Source organism: Mesoplodon bidens (assembly GCF_964165515.1).
Source record: "Mesoplodon bidens genome assembly, chromosome: 6".
Taxonomy (NCBI): domain Eukaryota; kingdom Metazoa; phylum Chordata; class Mammalia; order Artiodactyla; family Ziphiidae; genus Mesoplodon; species Mesoplodon bidens.
This window is the reverse complement of record NC_138162.1, coordinates 63,572,338-63,596,863: the sequence shown is the minus strand read 5'-3', so window position 1 is coordinate 63,596,863 and position 24,526 is coordinate 63,572,338. Positions and strand designations below refer to the sequence as shown.

The window sequence follows — 24,526 nt, the reverse complement described above, 5'->3', positions numbered from 1 at the left end:
GCATAATTGTGTTGGAAGGAATTGTTTTTTTTCTTTTTCTCCCTGGGCCTAGCGTACATGACCAGAGGTGTACGTGGCTCCCTTTACCATCCTAGAAGGTGGTGCCAACTCTAATTAAATTCCTCTTTACCAGCTCCTCCCTTCTAACCTAGCTAGAAGGGGAGTTTCCCCGCACCGCAACTTAGCAGCCTACATGAGGGGCCAGTGAGAACTACCTGATAGAGAGGAAAGGAACGGAGGGGAAGTGCACAATGGAAGCCAAAAAGCCGTGGAAGAAAATGTACTGTTGATTCCTGGTGTCAGATCTCATGAACACTTCAGTTTTTGGACTTCCATAAGACCTATTCTTATAGAAATGAGCAACATAGAGAACAGACTTGTGTTTGCCAAGGGGGTAGGGGAGGGATGGATAGGGAGTTCGGGATTAGCAGATGCAAACTATTATATATAGATTGGATAAACAACAAGGCCCTACTGTATAGCACAGAGAAGTATATTCAATATCCTGTGATAAACTATAATAGAAAAGAAAACGAGAAAAGAATATACATATGTATAACTGAATCACTTTGCTGTATGGCAGAAATTAACACAACCTTGTAAAACAGCTATACTTCAGTAAAATAAATTTTAAAGAGAAAGAAAGAAGCACGTCACCTTCATCTAAAAAAGGAGTCAGCAAACATTTTTTTACTATAATTACATATTTTTTTAATTGAGGTATAATTGACATGTAACATTATGTTAGTTTCAGATGTACAACATAATGATTCAATATTTGTATATATTGTGAAATGATCACACAGTCTAGTTAACATCCGTAAAGGGCCAGATAGCAAATATTTCAGGATTTTCAGGCCATTCAGTCTCTTGTAACTACTCTGCTGTTGTAATGCAAAACCAGTCATAAACAATAAGAAATTGAATAAACATGACTGTGTTCATGTAAATAAAACTTTATTTACAAAAATCAATGGTGATACCATTCTCCAATAAAAAGAACCAGGGTTTCTTGGAGAAATGGCTGATTCTAGGCATTGGGCAGGGAGTATATGAGTCAGAAGCATCTTGTTGCACCAGAAAGTAAGGAAGCGCTCAAAAAACAAGAGGACAGGGAGGATGTGAAAGGGACACAGGAGCCGATCTGAAATAGCTCTCAATAACCAAAGCTGGAACAATGTGAGCAATAAAATAAATAAGTAGCTTTAAAACGTAGGTTTTGGGCTTCCCTGGTGGCGCAGTGGTTGAGAGTCCGGCTGCCGATGCAGGGGACACGGGTTCGTGCCCCGGTCTGGGAAGATCCCACATGCCGCAGAGCGGCTGGGCCCGTGAGCAATGGCCGCTGAGCCTGCACGTCCGGAGCCTGTGCTCCACAACGGGAGAGGCCACAGCAGTGAGAGGCCCGCTTACCGCAAAAACAAAAAAACAAAAAAACGTAGGTTTTATTATTACTCATCTATGGTGAAGGCTAGCAGATCAAGGGATGACTGCCAGCGTAAAGATGGTTTGTTACTCACCGTTCCTAAGAGGGGGCATGCCACACAGCAGGGGGCCACAGGAGGAAGCACCAGGATTGATCAGGAGGCAGAGGGAGCAAGAGGGAAATGTGGGCATCAGCCCTTATTGTAGTTTCTGCAGGAAGAAACAGGTGAGGCAAGGTAAGCAGGTTTAGGATTGGCTGATTTAAATAATTTCAGTGGTTCTGGGGCATAGGGGCTGCCTGTAGTTGGCTGGTACCTGGACCTGGCTAATTAAGGCAGAGGTATAGTAACCTTGAGAGTGAGAACCTGATAGAGGAGGTGGGGGTGTGTGTGTGCCCATTCTGGGTAGGTTGGTTTGCATTTGAAAGACACACTCAAAGGAGAATCCTTTACTATCTCTAGAAATTGGCTATCCCTGGGAGGGGCAGTCTCTCCAGGCTCAGCAAGACCCCGATGTCAAAGCATCTGAAGCGCGTGATCAATACATAGTGATGGATGATAATCCAAAACATAAAATAAATATCCATGAGTCCATACTGATATAAATAAAAGATTGAATAATTAAATAAGTGAAGGAGAAGAGACAAATCTCCTTTATAGGATTTCAAATAACTTATCAATATGTAACTACTCCCTGCTCTAGGAGATGAAACTTAATTCCCACTCCTTCCCCACTCCACACCCCCATGAGTATGAACTGTGCTTAGTGACTTGCTTCCAAGGAGTATGGAAAGAAAGAAAGAAACTCTACAGTTGAAAGATGCTTTCCTTCTGAGACAAGGGCAAAATCTAATATCAGAGAGTATTTCATTACCTGGTCCCACAGCTTCTAACCTTCAATCATTTTATACCATTTCCAGGATCTTTTCCTCTTACATCAGTGAATGTGTCTCATAGAGGTAGTAGGTGAGCTTCAACAGATTTTTAAAAAGTATGCTTGGTTGCAGAATCTTAGGATGATACCAGCCTCACATCATGGTAGTCAGACAATGTCCTGGTTCAAGCCTCCCTCCAAAAAATGACAGCTTCTTCCAAATCTCTCCATGTCCACAGTCCCTATAATCAAAAGGGACTAAAATGTTTTCTGATACTTCTTTTCTCTGATTCTATTATTTTCTACCAGTAGACTCTCTCACTCTCTTTGTTAATCCAAGATTTTAAATACCTTCCAATAAATTTGGCATTATTCTTGGAAAAAGCTAATTGCCTAATTTGTACTTATCAGTGGAACAGAGGTGGGGATGGTGGGAGAACAGCAAACAATAGAGGTATCCTAAAACAGTTAGTTGGAGACAATTTAGAGAATTAAAAAAAAAAATCATTATGCAGGGCTTCCCTAGTAGCGCAGTGGTTAAGAATCCTCCTGCCAGTGCAGGGGACACGGGTTCAATCCCTGGTCCGGGAAGATCCCACATGCCTCGGAGCAACTAAGCCCGTGCGCCACAACTACTGAGCCTGCGCTCTAGAGCCCGTGAGCCACAACTACTGAGCCCTCGTGCCACAACTACTGAAGCCTGCGCACCTAGAGCCTGTGCTCCGCAACAAGAGAAGCCACCGCCATGAGAAGCCCACGCACCGCAACGAAGAGTAGCCCCTGCTCACTGCAACTAGAGAAAGCCCGCGTGCAGCACCGAAGACCCAACGCAGCCAAAAAAAAAAAAAAATGATTATTTTAAAAAATTCATTATGCAGATATATATCTATTAACAGTTATTCAGCTTTGAAAAGGATCATTGCTTAGAATTGAAGAGGATACTCAATTCAGGTTTTCCACCTCAGTTGTTAAAATTCCTTATAATTCATATCAGGCCTCTGAAAGGTTATAAATCTTACTTCTCACTAAATTGTTATTATTATTCTACCAACTGCCTTTATGACTAAGGGTACTTCAGCTGTCTTTCCCATCACACATTCCCTTTCCGTCCTTCTGCTACTCCTTTCTTTGGCAGAGAGAAACTCCCACATGGTCCCCTGGCTTCAGGAAAGCAATCCTCCACATGAACATGTAATCTGTTGAAGCAGAGAATCCAGGAACAGCACCAAGCAAAAGATTTTCTCCTTTTGGTATCTTTAAGGTGTCCTCAACCCTGTCGTGGAAAGAGCTGGCTAGTTCTCATTTTCCTAAAGCCTCGCGATGCCTAAGGGGTGAATGAGAATTGGGCATTTGGCCCTACCCCTCTCAGTAGAAATACCAGAGATGAGGTGGCTGTAGCCAAAGCTGTTCCACAGTTGCTCTTGCAGGGCCTTTCTTTGAACCTGTTGGGAATGCCTGCCCCACAGAACCCGAAAATAAGAAAGATCCAGCACGCTGTAATTGCCACTTAAATTTAGGTATGCTCCCTGATAATCATGGGTCAAATGTAAATGACTGAAAAATCAATTGGTAAAATCAGTTGGTTTAGAATATGGCCACAGCAGTGTAGTTTTGGTAATTGATCAATAGAGATTTATGCTTAGTCAAGATGACGGTTGGATTGCAAAAGAGTATTTGTAAATTTAGAGACACCATTTCTATTTTTAGATAAAACTCATCAGTGCTTTGAAACACAAACAACGCTTAACCAAAAGAATCCTTTATATGTGTATGTGTGTGTGTGTGTGTGTATTTGACAATGGTAAAAGCAAAGGAAAGAACAGACAAAACAGGGCATAATCTTGATTATCCAGATTTTTCCCAAACAAGGTGTCAGCACCTCAAGGCAAGAATGTTCCCCAAATGGTGTCCCACAGTTGGAAATGCTATTCAACAAGATAGGATCAACAGAGAGTCAAAAGAAGATGACTAGGAGAAGGAAGTCACCATTCAATACGAAGAGCCCATTCTGACCAAGGTCAGAGTTGAAAGGTGATTTCAATTGGTGCAACAGCATTTAATACTCTCAGAATCAGTCATTTTTAGAAATATTGCTGTTCAAGTAGATGAATCTTCATGCTTTTTTTTTTTGCTTTTTTTTTTTTGCGGTATGCGGGCCTCCCACTGTTGTGGCCTCTCCCGTTGCAGAGCACAGGCTCCAGACGCACAGGCTCAGTGGCCATGGCTCACGGGCCCAGCCGCTCCGTGGCATGTGGGATCCTCCTGGACTGGGGCACAAACCCGTGTCCCCTGCATCGGCAGGCAGACTCTCAACCACTGCGCCACCAGGGAAGCCCCCTGCATTTTTATTATCGAAACCAAGTCCCCCTAAAACCAAGTTCCCTTACTGAGTTTATGATTAATCTCTCTATCCAAAACTTTATTCCCTTTCTTGTCCCCCCTGACCTCAATCCTGTGCCAACTGAACGCTAATCAACCAGAGTCAGATGACTAAAATTGCTGTTGTCAATACCATCATTAATGTACTAAAATTGCTATTATAGAATATCATCATTAATGTACAAACTCAGGTTGTTTCTCCAGGGCTGGATGAGCCCATCCTTGTCTCTTTTCATAGACCCTCCATTGCCTCTTAACTGTATTATTGCAAATGTTTCCTTAATTATTTCCCTGCTTCTTGCCTCTCTGGCAAGGTCCCCTGTATAGATCTACCCTCTTAATGCATGGCTGTGTTCACCTCACTCCCTCTATTAGTTATCTATTGCTGTGTAACAGGTTACCCCAAAATGTGGCAGCTTAAATATTTATTATCTCACACAATTTCTGTGGGCCAGGAATCTGGGAACAGATGAGCTAGTGTTGGCAGGGATGCAGTTCTCTTAGGCTTGACTGGGCTGGAGGGTCTGCTTCCAAGGTGGTTCCCTCAACTACCTGACAGGTTAGTGCTGATCAATGATAAGAGGCCTCTTCTCAGTTCCTCATCATATCAGCGTCTCCATAGTGACATCTGAGTGTCCTCATGACATGCAGCCAGCTTCCCCCAGGGTGAGTAATCCAAGAGAGTGCAAAAGAATAATTTTTAAATAGAGTTTTTAATTGGGGCCCGAGGACAGATAGTAATCAGCAAAATGACTGCCTGTAAGATTATTCATTGCTGCATTAATTGTACAAGCAGAAGACTACAAACAGCCTAAATGTACTTCAAGGGAGAACTAGTTAAAGAAATTTGACAGATACAGTGGAAGAAATAGGATGCTTTTTATATTTATATAAAAGGATGTCTAAGATATAACCTCACATGAAAAACATGAGGTATAGAATATAGAGCAGCATGTACTGTATGCAAAATATGTGTGTACATGCATACGTATGTGTGTGTGCAATATGTATACATAGATACATATATATTTATGTAAAATACATGATTTCTCTGGAAAGATACACAAGAAATTGCTAACTGGAGGTTATGGTTGCCTCCAGAAATCTAGGAAGGGGCTCTACATGACTGGGGGAAAGATAGAAAGGGAGACTTTCACTGCATGATATTTGTATCTTTTTGTTCTTCCACTTTTATTGAGATATAATTGACATACAGCACTGTATAAGTTTAAGGTGTACAGCATAATGATTACATACATCAATGAAGCGATTATCACAATAAGTTTAGGGAATATCCATCATCTTATACAGATACAAAGTAAAAGGAAAAGAAAAAAACTATTTTCTTCCTTGTGATGAGAACTCTTAGGATATACTCTCTTAACTTTCATATATAATATATAGCAGCAATAATTATGTTAATCGTATTGTATATTACATCCCTTGTACTCATTTATCTTATAACTGTAAGTTTCTACTTTTTGACCACTTTCATCCAGTCTCCCTCTCCCCACCCCTTGCCCCTGGTAACCACAGTCTGATCTCTTTTTCTACAAGTTTGTTTTTTGAAGTATCATTGACCTACAGCACTATGTTAGTTCCTGGTGCACAACATAGTGATATGATATTTCTATACATTACAAAATGATCACCGTAAGTGTAGTTACCATCTCTCACCATACAAAGATATTACATTGTTATTGACTATATTAGAATATAGTCAATAATAATGCAGCTGATATTTCTACCTTTTAAATTATGTGCTTATTCAAAAATTATTTTTAAAAATCCAGACCAATTATCCACTCAGAGGGAAAAAAGCCAAAGCCAGAGGAGAAGAATAAAATAAATGACTTAGCTATAGGAAAGATTTAGACATCAGAGAGAACTAGATGGAAATACAACTTGGACAGTTACTGTTGAAATGTGGGAAACATACGGTTTCAACCCCAAGTGAGACTCCCAGTTACCTATAGTCTGATTCTGAGAAAGGAGGCCTTGGGGCAGTGGTAGAATTACTTTGGAAACCAAGACGAAAGAAGTTCACTTTTGGAATTACATAAATTGGGAGCTGGGTGAATTTTAGAGATACAGTAGATGAGAGATCACAAACAGGTAGGCCACTGGCCAGATGCCTATGTGTGTTGTGTTTGGTTTGAATACTGTTTTTAAATGTTATATGAACTGTTAAAGGATAAACTGAGGCATGTTAAAATTTTTGACTCTCTTTGAGCAAAAATCAATTCAAATAGGGCAGCGCCAAACAGGAAGTGGTTAGGAGAACTCCACTGACTGGAGCCTGGGGAGAGAATCTTATAGAGAAAAGGCAGAAACAAAGTAATTATTGAATGGTTGTAGTTGAAGTTTAGTTGGCTGTTTGCGATTGGTTGTCCTTAGCATTTTGATTTGGTAACCTTGAGGCATTTACAGACTTAGACTTTGGTTTTCTGAGGCAGACTGCCATTGAATTGGAGCCACCTCAATCTAATGGCCTGCTTGTTTAAGTAATTTAACAAAATTAATTGCCCACATTTGAAGATCAGGAGATTTCACTTTTTTTGTTGTTGTTGTTAAAAGGCTTAATATCTGACTTCTTTAGAAATATTGGAAGCTCTGGTGGAGAAATCCTGCATTCCTACATGGCAGCCATGGTAGCTTTGTAGACAGAGGCTGGTACTCCCCAGTTTGCCACTGCTCCCCCCAGCAAGCCAGTTTTCATCACCTGATGAGCTCATGTAAGCATCTCAAGTGAGGAAACTAATGCTCAGAGGTAAACTTTGAGAGCTCATGTCTCCCTATTCCTACTCTCCAATCAAGAGTCATAATCTTGGTTTGTGCCACTACTCAGAATCTTGTCTCTAAATTAATGCCACGATCTCAACCCAGTGGTTGGTTCCAATATCCACAATTGGGAAAACTTTTTTTTTTTTCCTCCCTCAGGAATCATACAAAACTCACCTAGAATTACAAGGACTATATCTATTCTGTGATCTTAGAACCTTTCTATCTCTTTTTTGTTGTTGTCTGGTCCTAGTGCCAGGTCTAAGAATGCTCCCATTTTCTGCCAAGCTTGCAACAGGGCCAGAAGTTTCCTTTGCCATGGCTGAAGAGGAAAAACTTCCTCTACGCTCTTATATTGTCATTTGGGAACTGTGAATTAAACTGACAAAAGACAGATTAATGAGAGTTCACAGAAAAGGTTGACTCAAGGAGGCGGTTAGAATTTGGGCTTATGCACTGTCTTAATGAAACAAGGGGAAGGGGAGCGCAGCACCTACAGGAAAACAAATGACTTCTTAATAGGGGAGGGGGAGAAAGGGCACTTATTGGAAAACAAATGACTTTCAGGAAAGATAAATAGCTCCTTAGCAGAACAGATGGGAGATACAGCTTTGTGACAATGTGTAAGCCCACTTCTAGTCAGTCTTCTCTAGTTGTGGGAGGGGATTTATGACAATTGAGTTCTTTGGGGAGGCTCCACATTTAGGAAGATAATGGAGTTCAGGAAAAAAAGCCAATTCTCAAATGCCTTCAGCTCAAAATAATTTTTATGCTGCAGTGGTTATTCTGGACCTCTTTAGACTTATTCCAAGGAGTGGCTGCTGGCGCTAAGACTCAAAGGAGTTCCGTTGGTGCCGACCACTAACCCTTCTTTCCCCCCTGATCCCTGCGATCCACACATCTCAAGATGCTGTTCTGAAATGCCACACCTCATAGTGAACCACCTTCCCCTGCTGTGTTCTTTCTGGTCCTGCCCCTTCCCACTACTTCTCAGGAACCATTGTGGTCTACACTCCTGAAGACAATTTACTCAATCTCCAGATATATGTTAGAGTTCTTACATCTGAAACGTGACTTCATTCTCTGGAGTGAGAGCTCCCCTGTTAAGGGATTTAGAGCAAGGTTTACAGGCACTGGGAAGACTAATTGTCCTCAGGTTGTGAGAATTCAACTCAAACTAGCTAAAGATTAAAGAAATTACTGGCTTACATCATGGCAAGTCTAGGGGAGAAGATGGCCTCAGCCCCACTATTCCAAGTCACCGTGACTTCTCTATTTTCTGCCTTTGCTTATTTAAACTCTTGGCTTTTTTCCTTCGAACGCTTCCACTGTCTGACACAAGCTATGTCTAAGGGCACATCCTCAGGTCCTCAGATTGGAGGGAGAGTTTCTTAGTTTACAGATAAAATCCCAGAGTTCCGACCTTGCTTCTATTTCCTAGCAGTTAACTCCTTCCTCAACAGCACAACTGGGATGATAATACCTGCCTGTAAAAGCTGTTGTGATTTTTAAAAATATACGTTAGGGATAATACTGTACAGCGTCTGATACACAGTAGGCGCTCAACAAACATTATTCTGCGCGTGTACAGCAATGATACGTATATACACACTAACATGGGGCCGTAGGATATCAGAGCAAGAAGGAAACTTAAAACACTCCAAACACCTTAAAACACTCTAAACGAACCGGACCTGGAGGGCCAGTCGTGCCCCGGGTCTCAGACTTCGACCCTCAAGTCTCTCAGGCTTTGGGGCAGTGAGGCAGCAGCGCAGCTCTCGAACCCTGGAGTCAAGGAAAAGTTCCGCACCTCAGGGCCGAAAGGAAAACAACAAGGGGGACCAAGGGGCGTGCCAAAACCGCCCTATCCCGCATAGAGCGATGCTGCGTAACCGAGCGGGCTGAGAACCCACCCAGACAAGCTGCGGTGAAAAGAAAACCGCAGCCGCTCTCTTGTGAGCCAAGACCAGAGAACAATGAGTTCAAGCCCTGCACGCGGAGGCTTGTGCCGCCGCGCCCGGGGGCGGGCCCAACTCGGGGCCTGACGGGAAACGTAGTGTCTAAAGCTGCGCCAGTGCAGCCCAGTTGCTCGCCGGCCCGGGCTACGCGCAACTACAAGACCCAGCAAGCCCCGCGAGGCCTTGATCAGCCGCTTTTCGCCGGGAAGGGAGAGGGGCGAACATGGCTGAAGGCAGCAGGGGCGGCTCAACATGCGGCGGCGGGGTGGGTGGCAGGCAGAACCCTGTTCCCAGCAGTGGCGGCTGCAACTTCCCAGACTACGAGCTTCCTGAGTTGAATACGCGCGTTTTCCATGTGGCCGCTTTCGGGGAGTTGTGGCTTGGCCGGCTGCGCGGTGAAGGGGACTTGTCGCTGAAGGAGCCGCCGGCACCGGCGCTGCCCGGGGGCCGAGGGGTTGCAGACCCCGGCCGGGAGGATGAGGCCGTGGCCCGGGATCTGGGCTGCAGCCTGGAAGCGGCAGCCGAGCTGAGGGCGGTGTGCGGGTGAGTGCGGGGCCGAGGGGCTCTTGCGGCTTGGAGTCAACCCGGGTGCAGCCTTGCTCCTGCGCGCCCCTGGGCCTCATCGTGGGGGCGGGTCTGTGGTTTACTCCCCGGGGTAGAAGGGCCGCCCTATCAAAGCTTTCCCGGAACAACGGGAGAAGTCCCGTGATGGGAATGCACAATTTCTGCTAGTGGAATTGAAGGGACGAGAGAGCCACATGAAAGATTAATTTTTCTATTCACTAGTTTTTAAAGTGCTTATTAATGTAGGAAAGCAATCAGTAACAGCGACGTGTATCTGTCTTTGACAAGACACTTTGACGACGGAGGAACCTTAGTTTATGATGAGGCTGGAAGGAGATTTAACCACAACAGTGTCAAAACTTTGATTATCTCTGGTCTCTTTTGGGGACCTCCTGGGTATGCTGTTATTGAGATATTCTTCAAAGTGCCTTATTTTAAATGAAAATATTAAAATAACGATCTCTTTCTCCATTTAACAGTATTGGCCTCCTTCAACCAGCCATATATCCCTTTCTTTATAGAATACTTGCACAGAATTCGCCTTTAATTCTGGTTATTTGATTGCTTAATTATTCAGTGATGTATTTAGGACACAACCCCTGCTTGCTAAGGACAGGATGCGGTGATTGCTTTGTTTGTTTGTTTTTGTTTTAGTCTTGATAAACTGCAGTGCCTTGAGGAAGGGGAGGATCCAGAAGTCATCCCAGAAAATACTGACCTAGTGACTTTGGGGTATGGAGGACTTTGCTTTTGTTACTTGCTACTTATTTAAATATTTTTTTCAACATTATATTATTCGAAAGTTGACAGTATGGTATTGTTATCCCACCTCCTAAATTCAACCATTGTTGACATGTGGCCGTATTGGCTTTAGCTGTATGTGTTTGAGATACCTCGTGTGTGTCTTTTTCTGTTGCTGAACCATTCAGTAAGTTGCAGACCTGATAAATTTACCGCTAAGTACATCAGCGTATGGCTTCTAAAAGTATGATCCTACTACTTAATCAGAGTGGTATTATTATACCTAAGAAAATTAACAGTAACAGCATTATCTCTAATATCCAGTCCATATTCAAATTGGTGTTTATTTTTAAGTGTTTACAAAGGTACAGTTAATCCGCTTAGATTTTGGGGTGGCAAGCTAAATACTCTGATAGTGTGGTAAAGGACTCGTGTTTTAAAATTTTCTGTCAGATCCATACTTTTGTAAATTAGGATAAAAATGAATTACTAGAAAAATGAAATTAAAAGGCAAACATAATAAAACTCCAAGTTTTTTATCATTAAATTCAACAGTAATATTACTGTCATATAGGTGTGAACATTTCTAAATGCTTACTCTCATTGTCTGTACTGATTGGAAAACAAATAGCTCATAGATCAATTCCGGTCTGCCAACCACATTTTGAGAAAGGCTGCTCTATGGTAATACTATTATAGAGAAACTGCATGGAATAGTGAAATTTGTAATTTCCAGTTTGTAGCCCGCTTACTTTGCACCATCTCAGCTATGTTGTCTTCCTTTATCCTACCCTTTCTATTGTCCCCCTCAAAAATTTAGGCAGGCGTTTCAACCCTACCTTGTTGTTGGGTTATTTTTGTAATTGCCAAGTCTGTTTCTCTTATCCCTGTTGCTAACACTTACATTAGCAACACTTGAAGCACTATAAAAGGTTCCTGTCTTTCCTATGTCCTGTGTTTTCTCCTGACTTATCCATCCTGCTATCACCTAAGCAGGCTCATTTGCTGAGAAATTGAGAAATCAACCTCTCCTCTATGGGCAAATTTCAGATTTTTTTACTTAGACATTTGAAACCTTCCACATAGCCCAGATCTGCCTTTCTTGACTTGTTTTCAACCATTTTCTCTTTCAGTGCCTCAGGATGCACGTGGCCCCTCTCCCAAGTGAACCCTAACCTAACCAGTCTTTGAGTCCCTAACATTCATTTCCACATCTCTACAACCCATCTATCTCCCTTTAGAAATGGATACACTTGTAATGTCTAGAATTCTTTTAACATTTCTAAAGTCCTTGAAGGCTCATTTAGAGTCCAAGCTCCTTCATCTGTGAATTGCCCTTAAGCCTGTAGGACTGCTTTACTCCATTTGGTACCTTTTAACTATTGTTGATTGATTATTTGGATTTTTTTCTAAAATGCACATCTGATTGTCTCACTCTCTTACATAAAATCTTTCAATGGTTCTTAGGCATAGTCCTGAGTTCTTAAATGGATCACAAGGTTCTCTATAGAATGGATCTTGCTGATCTTTTTGGCCCTACATCCCTGCAGTGCTCCAGCCATGTTACACTGTTTTTCAGTTCGTAGAATGTGCTCTCTCATCCTAGGCCTTTGCCTAGAACACTCACACTTCCTTATCCCCCGGTCTGGCTGACTTCTACTCATCTTTCAAGTTTTAGCTGAAGGACTAAGGACTCCATCTAGCTCCCCTTTTATGCTCATGTAGCCGCCGATACTTCTCTGTTGAAATACTCTTCACACTTATACTGTACTTATTTAATTTTTTGTTTTCTAGCTAGACTTAAAAGTTCCATAAGCTGTGTCTGTCATACCCACTGCCATGTCCCTCATTCCTAGAATTTTGGCATATAATAATAGGGAGTCAGTAGATATTTGTAGAATGAGTGGAATAAATGAAACTTGCATAACCTAAGGAAGTGATTTTTTAGAGATTGGCTAAAAGAAGAAAGTTGATGATATTTATAAAGCAGACTTTTTTTTTCTGTAGTTAATTACATGCTAATTGGCTTATAATGATGTTATTGAGCTATGTGAAATAGTAATTTTCAGACTGCTTTACACAGTGCTTCCCCTGGCTATTTTCTGTTACTAGATCAACTGGATCTCCTTGGTTGTCTTCTAGTCCCTTCCATAGGAAATGTGAGTAGAATTATATGTATAATCTAATGTAAAAGGAGTTAGTGCAGCATTCCTTAGCTGGGAATATTTTGATGTACTTTAAAACTATTATATTTAAAATAAGACGAATCTTAATCTTAACAGTACCACAAGTGAATTAGGCTTATGCCAAAAACCAAAAATCTGTATCTCTATGCTTTCTCTTTCACTAAACCTTCCTTTCTTTTCCCTACCAATAACTTAAAAACGTAAAGTAAAAACAAAACCTAAGTACATGACCCCGTTATTGTGGCATAAAATACATTTCTAGCACTTCTTCTTTTCTCCAGAGGTTAAGCAACATTGTTTTGTTTTTGTTTTTTTGCGGTACGCAGGCCTCTCACTGTTGTGGCCTCTCCCGTTGCGGAGCACAGCCTCTGGACGCACAGGCTCATGGGCCCAGCTGCTCCGCGGCATGTGCGATCCTCCCAGACCGCGGCACGAACCCGTGTCCCCCGCATCGGCAGGCGGACTCTCAACCACTGCGCCACCAGGGAAGCCCCAGCAACATTGTTTTTAATACAGTAGCTTGTAAATAGAATATTTAAGAATATAATCTAAGAAAAATTTCCAGAATGGGGAAGAAAACCCAAACAAATTAAAAGGGCTCACTGGTTACCTGGGAAAATTAACTCAGAATTATCAACTCTGAGATGTGTCCTAGTAAAACAGTTATATTTCAGAGAGAAAATGGGTAACAAGGGGCATTAAAAAATATATAAATACAAAGGTAACCACTGGAACAAAAATGCAAAGACCAAACCTCCCTCTGCAATTTCTAAAAAATAGACAAGCAGGGCTTCCCTGGTGGTGCAGTGGTTGAGAATCTGCCAGCCAATGCAGGGAACACAGGTTCAAGCCCTGGTCTGGGCAGATCCCACATGCCGCGGAGCAACTAGGCCCGTGAGCCACAACTACTGAGCCTGCGTGTCTGGAGCCTGTGCTCCGCAACAAGAGAGGCCACGATAGTGAGAGGCCCGTGGCACCATGATGAAGAGTGGCCCCTGCTTGCTGCAACTAGAGAAAGCCCTCACACAGGAACGAAGACCCAACACAGCCAAAAATAAATAAATAAATTAAAAAAAATAGACAAGCAGAAAGACACGTCTCATAATGAAAAAAAACAGCTAATATAACAAAATACATACAATTAGAAAATGTAATAGAATTGAGGCCAAAGGCATCAGTTTTTCTCCAGTCTCATAAAAGGGTTTAGATTAGGCTCACAAAACAAAAACCTTGCAGAGACAACAGACACATCTAAAATAAAGTAATTCAGAGAGGCTAAAAATAAATGGTGGGACAAAAGTATACCAGATAAATGGAAAGAAAAATTGAGCAGATGTAATGGTCCTGATAACAGACTAATAAAATTCAAGTCCCCAAACATTAAATATGACAAAGGACACATTTTAGTGCTAAAAGCCACAAACCACAGTTAAGATAGAATACTTATAAATATATATACCCCAAAGAATACAGCAACCAACTTTATAAAACAAAACTATAGGGCTTCCCTGGTGGCGCAGTGGTTGAGAATCCGCCTGCCGATGCAGGGGACATGGGTTCGTGCCCCGGTCTGGGAAGATCCCACATGCCGCGGAGCAGCTGGGCCCGTGAGCCATGGCAGCTGAGCCTGCGCGTCCGGAGCCTGTGCTCCGCAATGGGAGAGGCCACAACAGTGAGAGGCCCGCGTACCGCAAAAAAAAAACAAAAAACAAAACAAAACAAAACAAAACAAAAACAAAACTATAGGGGATACAAGGAAACATAGCTAGAAACACACTAACAATAGGGCACTTTAATACACCAATCTCAGCACAAGACAGATCAACTGGCTAAAAAAAGTGAGGAGGTAAGAGCTCTAAACAACATAATCAGTAGGATATGTCTTATGGAGATACATACATATACATAAAATTTATAACCCTGTGTTAGAGACTGCGTGACACATTCACAAAAGTTGGTTATATATTAGGAAACATCATAACATCCATTGAGTAGAAATAAAACAAACAGCACTCTCTGATCACAACATAATAAAACTAGAATTTACTAACAAAAACAAAAATCAGGCCATTCTAACATGGAACTGTTCTAACAGGGCTACTGTTACAACGTGGTAAAATATATATACCTTAGTTGTAAAGCTAGTATCTTACTTAATAGAGAAGCAGTACATGTATTTCTGCTAAGATTTGGAATAAGCAAGCATGCCTAGTATCTCACTGCTTTGCAGCATTGTATTATAGGATTAGCCATGCAGTTTGACAAGTGGAATCAATTAGAAGCATAAGAGTAGATAAAGAAGAAAAACTAGTTCTATTTGTGAATGATTTAATGGTATTACCTGGAAAAGAAATCAATGCTAAAACAGACAGAAACCAACAAAGAATTTAGTGTAAGAACAGGATACAAAATTGATAAATAAAAAAAATAGCCTTTGTAGATACAAACAGTAAACAATTAGAGGACATAATAGTGGAGGAAAATCCCATTTACAATAGTCAAAAAGGTTAAATACTTAAGAATAAATTTAACAAGAAATGTGTAAAACTGAGGTAAGGGAAAATTTTAAACCCTCCTGAAAGACTCAAAAAATCTTTAAAACATTGAAAGATAGCCTCTTTTCTTGAATAGGAATACTAAGCATTATAATGTTGTTAGTTCTTTCTAAGTTAATTTACAGATTAAGTGCAATCCCAATAAAAATACTAAAAACACTGGTTATTTTTTGGAGTTAGACAGTTGATAATAAAGTTCATATGGAATATATTCAAGAATAGCTAGGAAAAAAACTGGGTGAGGAGGAGAAAATTGTGAGTGCCTGGTAATTTTACCATATATTAAAATATACTACAAAGTCTTTATAATTAAAACAGTGGGTACTAGTTCATGAATAGACAAATAGACCAGTGGAATAGAAGAGAAAGTCCAGTTAGATTCAAATGCATATGGAAATTTAGTATGACGCTATACACAAGAATAAACTCCAGAGGGATTGGGATCAAAATGTAGAAAGTGAAACATACCTACCTTGGTGTAGTGAAAGGCTTTCTAACTATGATTTAAATCCAGAGGTAATAAAAGGAAAAGATTGATAAAATTGACTACCTATAAAAATTTTAAATTTTGCATGACAAAAAACACCATAAACAAAGTCAAAAGACAGCTGCCAGACTTGGAGAAAATATAACATATACACAAAGAGCTGGTAACCCAAATATATAATACCTTAAAAGTTGAGGGACAAAGACCAAAAACCCAAAGGGAAAATGGGGAAAAGATATGAACCAATAACTCACACACAAAAAAGATATAAAAATGACTTACAAACGTGAAAAAATGTTCATGCAGATTCATTATTAGAGAAATGCAAGTTAAAATGACAGATACCTTTTTTCTCCTATCAGACTGGCACAAATTTTAAAATATACATTCTTTTGATGAGGCTGAGGGAAGCAGGCATTTTCAGACATTCCTGATAGAAACGTAAATTGATAACAGCCCTCCTCTAGGGAAATCGGGTAATGCTCAACACAAAATTACATAGGCACTTAGCAGTCCCACTTCTGGCAATCTCTACTGAAGATATACCTCCAACAATATGAAAATTTATTATGCATAAGGTTATTCGTTGCAGCATTATTTGTAATAGCAAATATTTGAAATATCCTAAATATACATACATAGGATAGTGTTGAAGAAATTATAGGACATCCACACAGTGCAGTATTGTGTAGCTGTGCTAAAGGATTAGGAAGGATGAACCAGTAGAGAGATTTCTAGGAAATACTGTTACGTGACAAAAGCAAAGCCCAGAAGCATATGTTACCCTTCTTGGAAAAAAGAAGTTTCACTGGGTATCAATTTACTGGCTCTCATCTAAAAGTGTACCCTTTTCGCCTGCTCTGTAAAAATGAGTCTCAGCTCTTTAAAATATTTTTCCTTTCCCAACTGGCACAGTATTAAGCTTTGTCAGTAAAGGGCACAGGAGAGACTTTGCATGAGGAAGGAGTTCTGCTTCTTTGTGCCATGTGCTGGCTCAGCAGGGTCCTGCAGCGCACACAGCTTCCCCAGCATCCAGCTCCCGCAGTACCCGGCAGTCAGTAACACAGAGCTTTCCCTGCCACTCCACTCCCCTTGAAACCTCCCTGGAAAAGCTTTTCCTGACACCCTTGAGGGCAGATTTCCAGCAGTTTCCACTGATGCACCCTAGCAACTTCTCTGCCATTCAGCGAGTCACAGCCATTTCCTCTCCAACAGGGTCTGGCTCTCAGTCCTGGGGGAAGAAAAGGGACCCTTCCTTGGGTATTCGTTCTTAGCACAAGGGGTAGGGTTCCTTGTATGCTCTTCCTGTATTCTCTAGCGTTCTCTACTTCTTACTTGCCAGTCCCTCATTACTCCAGTCCTCTGTTAAAAGTTAATAATTCTTTAGATTAAGCTTTCTCTGTTCAAATTACTGTTTAGTTTTTTTCTCCTAATTGAACTCAGACTGACACAAGAAGGAATATAAGAAAATACATAGGTATCTGTGTATTTGAACAAAAGAAATGGAGAGGGTAAACCAGACTGTAGAGATTGGTGGCCTGTGGTGGGTGGGTAGGACAGAGGTGGAAAGAAAGGAGGAAATAGGTACAGGTTAGTGGTTGGGACAAAGAGGGAATGATACTTCTGTGAATATGTATACTTTTTATAACTCTTAGAATCATAGTAGTGTTTCACATATATTTTACACAACCCAAAAGTAATCAGACAATTAAAACCAGCCAAGATGTAGGGGGAGACCCAAAATAGAACATGAAAACTAACAAATGAGTCTAATTGTGTTACAAATGAATGGCATAACAACACTGAAGAGAATTAGTAAGAAAGATCTAATCTGATTCTGCATAAAAGTGTACTTGGGGGCTTCGCTGGTGGCGCAGTGGTTGAGAGTCCGCCTGCTGATGCAGGGGACACGGGTTCGTGCCCCGGTCCGGGAAGATCCCACATGCCACGGAGCGGCTGGGCCCATGAGCCATGGCTGCTGAGCCTGCGTGTCTGGAGCCTGTGCTCCGCAGCAGGAGAGGCCACAACAGTGAGAGGCCCGAGTACTGCAAAAAAAAACAAAACAAAAAAAGTGTACTTGGATTCAGTGTTGTAAGGCTGAAGACAAAAAGAACTACTAATTTTTAGTGTTTTTCACAGGGGTGTAGGTTAGCAATTCTGAAACCATGTTTTTTAAAGAACTGAACGTGTAAGTGAATAGATTATAGATAAAGGGAGCTGGGTTTCTTACTTGTGGAGAAAAGTTATAAACAAGGAAAGGTTGAAGGCTAAAATGAATCCTGATTTTAGTTTGGGATTAGAAGTATTAGTATAAACTCAATGGCTTTAAAAATATATAACAGAGTATTGGGTTAAATAAACTACATTATTGAAGTTAAAAAATATATAAACAGAAAAATACAGAAACAGATATTTGTACATGTGTGGTTTAGTATATATATGTATGTTTTGTACCTCTCTCTGCTGAGAGTCCTGGAGCAGTGACTGTGGTAACAATGAGAACACCTCATGCTCAGGTACAGGTGTCTAAACCTCTCTCCAGTGAAGGAACTAGGGCTCCTAGGAGAAGTGGTTGATTCCAGGGCTGAGACACGAAAATACAGGGTGAGCCTTGAGCATCTTCTGTGGTGCCAGAAAGTAAGGAAATGCTTAACAAGAAAAAAAAAAAAAAAAGATGACTTGTTGAAAGAACAGAGCCAAGTTGAAGGAGTTCCTAGTGGCCAAAACTAGAATAATTTGAGCAACAGAATAACAATAGTATTAGATTTTAACCCATAGAATAAAGTAAATATTTATGAGTTCATACAAATAATATAAATAACCAAATAAATAAATAAATAGGAAGAAAGAGGCAGGTCTTCCTCATAATACCAATGAATAAATGTTAAAGGAGGAAAATAGAGAATCACTGTTAGGTATAAACCACAGTAATAAGTGTTGTAGACAAAATCTACTGGTGACTGCTAAAATTCCTGGATGAGAGTTTGAGGAGAAACAAGATTTGCATAGTCTCAAAATATCTCCCCGCAAACACTTATCAGGGACAAAGGAAAAGAAAATATCTTTGTAGTGTAGGAACCTGGCAGACAGGAGCTTAACCAAGGTAGATATCTACAGGAATAAGACATACTAATATTAACATTATGAACATCAGGATGATACAGTGAGAAGGAGGAAAACATCATTTTTGTGGTATTCTTGTCAAAAGTTTATAAGCTTACTCCAATTATGAGGCAACAGCAATGAAACCCAAATTGAGGGACTTTCTATAAAAACACTGATTAGGGCTCTTTGAAAGTGTCAAGGTCATGAAAGACAGCGACTGAGGAACTGTAAAGTACTGGAGGGGAAAGGAGAAATTAGAAATGCAATGTGGTGTCTGAATAGGATCCTGGGACAAAAAAAAGAGGCACTAAAGTTAAAAATTTGTGAAATTCAAAGAAGTTCTTTAGTTAATAATACTGTATTAATGTTAATTTCCTGGTCTTGATAATTATTCTATGAACATGTAAGATGTTAACAGGGAAAGCCAGGTAAGAGATATAAAGGAATTCTTTGTACTATTTTTGCAGCCTTTCTTTAAGTCTAAAATTAGTTCAGAATAAAAAGCTAAATATTAAAGATATTTTTGAAGCCCCAGTAAAGAATGTTGAAGTTTGATTTTTCTTGTAACAGGGTTAGAAAGAGACTGCTGGAACACCGAGAAGAAACGATAACGATAGACCGGGTCTGCAGACAAGAAACATTTGCTTATGAGATGGTAAATGTCTTATCTTTTCCACCTTTTCCCATGAAACAAACTCTCATTGATGTTAGTGATGACTGTATGGTGGCTTTATATTGGATGTGCTTAATTAGAAACAAATTAGAGAAACTTCACTGGGACTGGGAACTAGTAGGAGAAAAAGATCAATAAAATTCAAGTGATGGGGAATTCCCTGGCAGTCCAATGGTTAGGACTCCACTTTCACTGCTGAGGGCACAGATTCAATCCCTGGTTGGGGAACTAAGATCCCGCAAGCCATGCAGTGCAGCCAAAAAAAAGGAAAAAAATTCAAGGGATGGCACATTTTCCTGTCAGATCTCAGCCTTTATTTTTGCTTTTACTTTGGTCTTGCCCTCTGTATTAGGCTTATTTCATGCCTTTCATCACCCTCTTTCTGATATTTTTGTTCTGCTCCTGATTTTGGTTTAACTATATTCTTTTCTAATCCATTATTTCTTAGCTAAAACCCTCAGAATAATTTAAGATGGTGAATAATGAGGAATTAAGTGTTAGTAGACATGATAGGTTCATTCAGTACATGTTCTTGACAACTTATTACGAGCCAAATGCTGTTTTAGGCACTTAATAGTGCAGAAGGACATCTGTTCTCTCTCACTTATTTTTATAATTGTAGAATTTACATAACATAAAATTTAACATTTTAACCATTTTAAATGTTCATTTAAGTGGCATTAAGTACATTCACAATGCTGTGTAAGCATCACCACTATTTTCTGAACTTTTTCATCATCCCAAACAGAAATTGTATACCCATTAACACCAACTCCCCATTCTCCCTTCCCCCAGCCCCTGGTAACCTCTGTTCTACTTTCCATTTCTGTGGATTTGCCTATTATAAATATTTCATATAAGTAGAATCATGCAGTATTTGTTCTTTTTGTATCTGGCCTATTTTACTTACTATAATGTTTTAATGGTTCTTCCATGCTGTAGCATGCATGAGAACTTCATTCCTTTTTATGGCTGAACAATATTCCATTGTATGGATATACCACATTTTGTTTATTCATCTGTTGTTGGACATTTGGGTAATAGCTGCTTTTGGCTCTTGTAAATGATGCTATAATGAACATTAGTGTACAAGTATCTGTTTGAGTCCATTTTCAGCTCTTTTCAGTATATACCAAGGAGTGGAATTGCTTGGTCGTATGGTAATTCTAGGTTTAATATTTTGAGGAACTACCAAACTGTTTTCCACAGGGGTTGAATTATTTTATATTCCCACAAGCAATGTGGGAATGTTTCAGTTTCTCCACATTCTTGTCAGCATTTATTATTTTCTAGGCTTTGATAATAGCCATCTTAATGGGTGTGAAGTGGTATTCATTATGGTTTTGATTTGCATTTCCCTAATGATTATTGATGTTGGGCATCTTTTCGTGTGCTTTTTGGCCATTTGTATATTTTCTTTGGAGAAAGGTCTATTAAAGTCCTTTGAGTCCTTTGCCAGTATTTAAATTGGCTCGTTTGTCTCTTTGTTTTTGAGTTGTGAGTTCTTTGTATGTTCTGGATACTAGACGCTTACCATATGTATAACTTTAAAATATTTTCTTCCATTCTGTGGATTGTCTTTTTACTCTCTTGATAGTGTCCTTTGATATACAAAAGTTTAAAAATTTGATAAAATACAAGTTATCTGTTTTTTTCTTTCGTTATTTGTGCTTTTGATGTCATACTTAAGAAACAATCGCCAAATCCAACGTCATGAAGATTTTATTTTACCCTGTTTTCTATAAGAGTTTTATAGTTTTAGCTCTTAAGTTGATCCATTTTTAGTTAATTTTTATGTATGGTATAAGGTAAAGGTTCAACTTCATTCTTCTGCATGTGGATATTCAGTTTTCTCAGCACAAAAGACTGTCCATTCCCTATTGAGTGGTTTTGGTACCTTTGTTAAAAGTCAGTTGACCAAATAAGGTTTATTTCTGAGTTCTCTATTCTATTTCATTGGTCTGTATGTCTGTCCATATCCTGGTACCACATTGTTTTGATTACTGTGGCTTTGTGGTCATTTTTGAAATTTGGAAATGTTAGTCTTCCAATTTTGTTCTTTTTCAAAATTGTTTTCACTATTCATGGTCCCTTGAAATTCCATACGAATTTTAGGATGAGTTTTTCTATTTCTGTAATAACAAAAAAAGCATTGAGGTTTTGATAGGGATTGCATCAAATCTTTATATTGTTTTGGGTAGCATTATACTACCAAATTGGATACTGTCTTCCAATCCATGAACAAAAGATGTCTTTCAGTTTGTTTAGGTTGTCTTTAATTTTGTTCAGCAACATTTTGTAGTTTTTTTGTGTGTACAAGTCTTTCATCTCCTTTCTTAAATTGTTTACTAAGTATTTTATTTCTTTCCTTGCTATTTTAAATGGAATTGTTTTCTTAATATTCTTTTCAAATTGTTCATTGCTATTGTATAGAAATACAACTGATTTTTGTGTTGGTTTTATATCCTGCAACTTTGCTAAATTTATTAGCTCTAACAGGATTTTTTGTGTGTGTGAGTTCTTTAGGATTTTTTACATAGAAGAGATAACTTTATTCTTTTCCAATTTGGTTGCTCACTTGACCTGTCTTCCTCCCTTCCTCCCTTCCTCCCTTCCTCCCTTCCTTCCTTCCTTCCTTCCTTCCTTCCTTCCTTCCTTCCTTCCTTCCTTCCTTCTTTCCTTCCTTTTCCCCCTAATTTCTCTGGCTAGAATTTCTCTAGTACTTTGTTGAATAGAAGTGGCAGAAGTGTACATCCTTATCAATCTTTAACTATTGGGTATTAGTTTAGCTGTGGGTTTTTCATATATGACTTTTATCATATTGAGTAAGTTCTCTTCGATTCCTATTTTATTTAATGTTTTTATCAAGAAAGGGTATTGGATTTTGTCAAATGTTTTTTCTGCATCAATTGAGATGATGTGTTTTTTTCCATCATTCTATTAGTGTGGTATATTACATTGATTTGCATTTGTTGAACTACCCTTGCATCCTGAGGATGAATCCCACTTGGTTGTGATATGTGATCCCTTTTATATGCTGTTGAACTTGTTTTGCTAGTATTTTGTTGAGAATTTTTGTATTTATATTTATAAGGGATGTTGGCCTGTAGTTTTCTCATATTGTCTTTGTCTGACTTTGGTATCAGAGTATGCTGATCTCATAGAATGAGTTAGGAAGTATTCCCTCCTCTTCAGATTTTTTGGAGGACTTCAGGAAGGATTGATAAATTCACCAGTGAAGCCATCTGGTCCTGGGCTTTTCTTTGTTAGGAGGTTTTTAATTTCTGATTTAATTTTCTTACTTGTTACAGGTCCATTCACATTTTCTATTTCTTCTTGAGTTAGTTTTGATTTATTTCCTTCCTTCTGCTAGCTTTGGGTTTAGTTTTCTTTTTCTTGTTCCTTAGGTTATTGGTTTGAGATTGTTCTTTTCTAATGTAGATGTTTAGAGCTATAAGTTTCCCTCTTTGTACTGCTTTTGCTGCATCCCATAAGTTTCTTTCTTTTTTTTTTTAATTTATTTACATATTTATTTTTGCTGTGTTTCTGTGCAAGGGCTTTCTCTAGGTGCGGCAAGCGGGGGCCACTCTTCATCATGGTGCCACGGGCCTCTCACTATCGTGGCCTCTCTTGTTGCGGAGCACAGGCTCCAGATGCGCAGGCTCAGTAGTTGTGGCTCATGGGCCCAGTTGCTCCGCGGCATGTGGGATCATCCCAGACCAGGGCTCGAACCTGTGTCTCCTGCATTGGCAGGCGGACTCCCAACCACTGCGCCACCAGGGAAGCCCCCATAAGTTTCTTATGTTGTGTTTTTGTTTTCATTTGTTTCAAAGTATTTTGTAATTTCCCTTGTGATTTCTTTTTTGACCCATTGGTTGTTTAAAAGCATGCTGTTTAATTTCTACATGGAATTTTTCAGTTTTCCTCCTGTTACTGATTTCTAGTTTCATTCCATTGTGATCAGAAATGATACTTTTTAAAAATATATATTTATTTTATTTATTTATTTTTGGCTGCGTTGGGTCTTCGTTGCTGCATGCGGGCTTTCTCTAGTTGCAGCAAGTGGGGGCTACTCTTTGTTGCGGCGTGCAGGCTTTTCATTGCAGTGGCTCTAGGCCCTTGGGCTTCAGTAGTTGTGGCACATGGGCTCAGTAGTTGTGGCTCATGGGCTCTAGAGCTCAGGCTCAGTAGTTGTGGCGCATGGGCTTCATTGCTCCACGGCATGTGGGATCTTCCTGGACCAGGGATTGAACCCATGTCCCCTGCATTGGCAGGCGGATTCTTAACCACTGCGCCACCAGGGAGGTTCCAGAAATGATACTTTTAATGATTTTAATTTTTAAAATTTATTAACACTTGGTGGTCTATCCTAGAGAATGGTCCCTGTGCCCTTGAAAAGCATGTATATTCTGCTATTGTTGGATAGAGTGTTCTATATATGTCTGTTAGTTCTAACTGGTTTCTAGTGTTGTTCAAGTCTTCTATCTCCTTATTAATTTTCCATATGGATGTTCTACTTATTGTTGAGGGTGAGGTATTGAAATCTCCAAGTATTATTGTAGAAACCATCTGTTTTCCCTTCAGTTCTGTCAGTTTTCCCTTTATATCTTGTGAAGTTCTGTTGTTAGCTGCATATAAGTATTGTATCTTGCTGGATTGTATCTTTTATCAATATATAATGCCCTTCTTTGTCTCTTGTGACCTTTCTTTGACTTAAAGTCTATTTTGTTTGACAGTAATATAGCACCCTCAGCTTTCTTTTGGTTATTATTTGTATGGAATATCTTTTTCCATCTTTTACT

At 39.8% G+C, this 24,526-nt stretch overlaps 1 protein-coding gene across 1 annotated transcript in view; it reads left to right on the top strand.

Annotated features, from left to right (window-relative positions):
- Positions 1-9,621: 9,621 nt before the first annotated feature.
- The window catches only part of SNAPC3 (small nuclear RNA activating complex polypeptide 3), a 37,940-nt gene continuing 23,035 nt past the window's right edge, over positions 9,622-24,526 (top strand). Inside the window, exons 1-3 of the mRNA XM_081237189.1 lie at positions 9,622-9,956; positions 10,632-10,709; positions 19,622-19,706. Coding sequence (XP_081093315.1) covers positions 9,637-9,956; positions 10,632-10,709; positions 19,622-19,706 — 483 coding nt within the window. The 5' untranslated portion in view covers positions 9,622-9,636. The remainder of the gene's footprint in view (positions 9,957-10,631; positions 10,710-19,621; positions 19,707-24,526) is intronic.